Source organism: Aptenodytes forsteri, unplaced genomic scaffold, assembly GCF_000699145.1.
Source record: "Aptenodytes forsteri isolate BGI_AS27 unplaced genomic scaffold, ASM69914v1 Scaffold405, whole genome shotgun sequence".
NCBI classification, from domain to species: domain Eukaryota; kingdom Metazoa; phylum Chordata; class Aves; order Sphenisciformes; family Spheniscidae; genus Aptenodytes; species Aptenodytes forsteri.
The window spans coordinates 161,252-165,569 of record NW_008795481.1 but is presented as its reverse complement, the minus strand read 5'-3'; the positions used below and the strand labels follow the sequence as shown (position 1 = coordinate 165,569).

Below are 4,318 nucleotides of genomic sequence, written 5' to 3'. Positions count from 1 at the left end.
CATAGAATTTTGAGCCCTTTACTCTCAACCTCTTTACCAGGTGACATGTCTTATTGCTTACCACATATTGTGCACTAACTGGAACTTGAGTTCCGGACCAAGCTGGCAATACCAAGTGATAGCCTGATGCTCATCTCCATCTGAGTAATACTCTCTCACACCACGATGGCATTCTTTTGGAAAAAAATGGTAATTTTTTTGTTGTCTTTATTATGTCTTTGTAGCTTTGCTGGGCTCCCAGCCACAGATAAAGCCTGCCAATGGCTTTGTAAAATTGTCTGATACCTTTTGTTGGCAGAGAAAAAGCAACAGGTGCTTGTGATCTGTCCAAGCTATTATTCCATCTCTTCCCCATGTTATTATAACCTTCCCTCCCCCAACCCATTCCCAATGTATGATGTCAGCCACATTTAAATGCCACCAGTTATTTAGCTCTGCTTTCAAATCATGGCAAGGCTTTGTTTTTGTTCATGGAACAGGACATGTAGTGTGCACTCTCTGGGTGCATTAAGTCTTCAAGTACCATACTGACATCTCTTTTTCTTACAGTGAAAATCCCTCTGAATTCCCCAGAACCTTTCCAGAGTTTGAGACTAGTGGAATAAGGATGGTGTAAACATCACACTTCAACTGGTTCAAGCTGATTCAAATGGACTCGCATGAGCTGGATGCTGTTTAGAATCTTTTTCTGGTGACCAACGAGGGTGATGCCAATACGCTGGATATCTCTGCAAGAGAATAGAGGATGTGGAAGGTGTTAAAATGGGCTTCTTGTTCTGAACAGTCCCAGTCCATTTCCCTGTAGATCCAAATCAATGTGTATGGCTGTATGTGTATGTGTATCTTTGTCTGAGAAACAGTTGACAAGGCTCTGCTTTTGCTTGGCAAATTTGTGTAGGTGGAGGGGGTGTCGGCAGAACTTGGTAGGTTATGATACAAAAAGAAGCAGTGGAAGTGGGTCATGAAAATGATCAGAGGGCTGAAACACCTCTCCTATGAAGCAAGGCTGACAGAGTTGGGGTTGTTCAGCCTGGAGAAGAGAAGGCTTCAGGGAGATCTTATTGTGGCCTTTCAATATATAAAAGGGGCTTACAAGAAAGATGGAGAGAGACTTTTTACCAGGGCCTGTAGTGACAGGACAAGGGACAACGGTTTTAAACTGAAAGAGAATAGGTTTAGATTGGATATAAGGAAGGGAGGTGAGACACTGGAGCAGGTTGCCCAGAGAAGTTGTGGATGCCCCATCCCTGGAAGCATTCAAAGTCAGGTTGGATGGGGCTTTGAGCAACCTGATCTACTGAAAGATGTCCCTGCTCATGGCAGGGGGGTTGGACTACATGACCTTTAAAGGTCCCTTCCAACCCAAACCATTCTGTGATTCTAAGAATGGTCCTTCTCCTGGCTCCTGTCTTCTACATAACACTTCAACCCAGTATATGGTATGGCTGGTTCTACATATCTCCTTAAAAGTGGTTATACCTGTGGCAGCTGTCATGAACATTCTGATGTAACAGTCTCTCTGCAACACTGACAATATGTTGTGTAGTGTACAAGGGATCAGTACTAGTGCTTATAGAAACAGATTACAAATGTACAGTGGTATGGAGGGTGTCCAGAGGCCCTAATAAGATGTAAGAAACAGTAGCTACTTTGCTCTGGCTTCCCTCTCCTTTTTCATGTGTATGTATTCTCCATATAGCCCTTACTAAATATTTCTCAGACTGCTTTCACTTTCTCCATGGAAAAATCAGTGTCTGGTATCTTCTGCTCTCTGCTGCTCTACTTACTCCAGAGTCATGCGTGATATGACATCAAATGTAATCAGACCAGCCTGGTCAAAATTCTCCTTGTAACAGCCCATCTTGATAGCATCCAACCACTCATGGGCATTGCTGAGTGAAGGGAAATCTGGAGGACAGTTGCTCAGGAGAGGCTGAGATGGTCTGCAAAAGAGGCAGTTTCTAAAAACCCAAGTTATCAACATCAGCTTATCACACTAGTAAGGTCAGAGTTATGAAACGGAAAGAATGCAACCTCTGAAGAGCACAGAATGGAGCACAACAATGATACTTGTTCTTCATGCCCTGATTCCTAAAGTCCCACCTTGATGCCTGTTTCTAGACTACCTGTGTTCCCTTTTCTGCCCGAAAACAATCCACCCAACCCAAGAAATTGATCCTTCCTTCCTTCCCATTTCATACTCTCTCAGGCACATTTTCTTCTTGTTGCCCCAGATATTTCCACACTTTCTGGGTCTAGACCTATTAGCTGGGCAAAGAGTTGCAGTGAGGAGGTTTCTGAGGCACAGAGATGAGACCTTATAACCTTTTACCTTTGTGACTAGCTCTCCCTCTCCTAGATGCACTCCTTGGATCAAAGTAACCTATGAGAGAATGAGTGCGTTTCAGCTCCAACACCCATCAGATAAAAGCATAGCAGCAAAAGGCCAAAGAAATGACTGTTTACACACGGCATTTGCTCTTTTCCCTGTCATGTGAATCTGTCCCAAAGCTATAACTGTCTTTATGTGCTGTTTTTTAGTAAACTGGGCATGACTAGGCACTTTTCCCCTCCCCCAGCTGTGGAGTACATTGCAGTGAGACAAGGTTTATAACCACAGGGAAAAACCTTCCAGGCCAGCAGGATGTAATTCCGTCATCAGCCCAACAGCCATCTAATCCTGGCGCCATTTACCCCCCACAGAGACTTCTCCTTTGCTGACCTCCTGCCTCCGGTTCCATCAGGCTGCAAAATGCAGTTGGGAAAATATGGGATGCAAGCTGCAGTTCTAATTAGTTTTAGTTACAGATTTCCTTCCCTCCATAAGCTAAGGTCTCTTCCTTCATCACCTCTTGTGTGACAGTACTGTGTGATCACAGAATATCTTGTGTAGCTGCACCCAGATGTGTCCCTCCCTTCATTCCCTAAGATCCCTCACTCATGTTCATCCTCAGTGCACCTCATCAAGAGATTTATCCCTCCTCACATTCAGCATTCACAATTCCTCATCACCCATTAAGTGAATCAGGATATACAGCTCTTCTAACCCTCTCCCCCAATTTTTTTTTTCCTTCCTATTTGGTCCCAGTCTTACATGAGAGGGTTGGAAAAAATACCACAGCCTGATTTACTGCTTTCTTTTCCTCATGATGCCTACCCAGAGACAAGCCCTATCATGCACTAAATCCTCATCTCACCTGCTGCTCCCAGTGCCAGTGGCTTTGAGGGCAGATGGCTTGCGGATCATTTTATCTAGGGCACTGACTATTTGCTCAAATTTGGGTCTCTGGACTCGCTCCTTCTGCCAGCAGTCAAGCATCAGCAGGTGCAAAACAGTTGGGCAATCCGGGGGTGGTGGCAGGCGATAGTCCTGGTCAATGGCATTAATTACCTGCAGGAAAAGAAGAATAAAGCTTTATCACAGCTGGGAAAATAAAAGACAAACAAGCTTCAATCACTTGGTGGTGTATGACTTTCTTTTACTTGAATTGATACAAGACAGAAAGGCAGATGTACATTGTCACCACTTCTAAAACTTACATCCTGATTGGACATGTCCCAGTAAGGCCTCTCACCGTAGGACATGACCTCCCACATGACAATGCCATAGCTCCAGACATCACTGGAGGAGGTGAACTTGCGATACTGGACAGCTTCAGGGGCAGTCCAACGGATGGGGATTTTGCAGCCCTAGAAATCAGAGAGCAACCAGAATGTTAGTGAGATAAGGACTATTTGTGAAAATGACATCACTGATCAGATGCCAGTAGCACAACACAACTCTGAGCATGGAGTGCCAGTCCAGTTGATGCTGTCTTGTAGACATTGTTGGTTTAAATTCAAACTATGTTGAAGGTTTTCACCTTGTTCTATTGACAAATACAGATGAAAAAACAGAATCATGCCCCCTTGCTGCTACAAATCCCCATGATGATTTGAACTTTTATATGTCTTTGTCCTGGTTTCGGCTGGGATAGAGTTAATTTTCTTCCTAGTAGCTGGTACAGTGCTGTGTTTTGGATTTAGGATGAGAATAATGTTGATAACACACCGATGTTTTAGTATCGCTTACACTAAATCAAGGACTTTTCAGCTTCCCATGCTCTACCGACTGAGCAGGCTGGAGGTGCACAAGAAGCTGGGAGGGGGCACAGCCAGGACAGCTGACCCAAACTGGCCAAAGGGATATTCCATAGCATGTGACATCATGCTCAGTATACAAACTGGAGGAAAGCTGGCCGGGGGGGACCGTTGCTCGGGGACTGGCTGGGCATCGGTCGGAGAGTGGTAAGCAATTGCGTCGTGCATCATTTGCTTC

At 44.7% G+C, this 4,318-nt stretch overlaps 1 protein-coding gene across 1 annotated transcript in view; it reads right to left on the bottom strand.

Moving 5' to 3' along the window:
- Positions 1–235: 235 nt before the first annotated feature.
- LOC103900566 (ephrin type-B receptor 5) overlaps positions 236–4,318 on the bottom strand; it is a 59,569-nt gene continuing 55,486 nt past the window's right edge. The window contains exons 13-16 of the mRNA XM_009281272.1: positions 3,541–3,690; positions 3,198–3,391; positions 1,788–1,943; positions 236–728 (exon numbers count right to left, since the gene is read on the bottom strand). Coding sequence (XP_009279547.1) covers positions 620–728; positions 1,788–1,943; positions 3,198–3,391; positions 3,541–3,690 — 609 coding nt within the window. The 3' untranslated portion in view covers positions 236–619. The remainder of the gene's footprint in view (positions 729–1,787; positions 1,944–3,197; positions 3,392–3,540; positions 3,691–4,318) is intronic.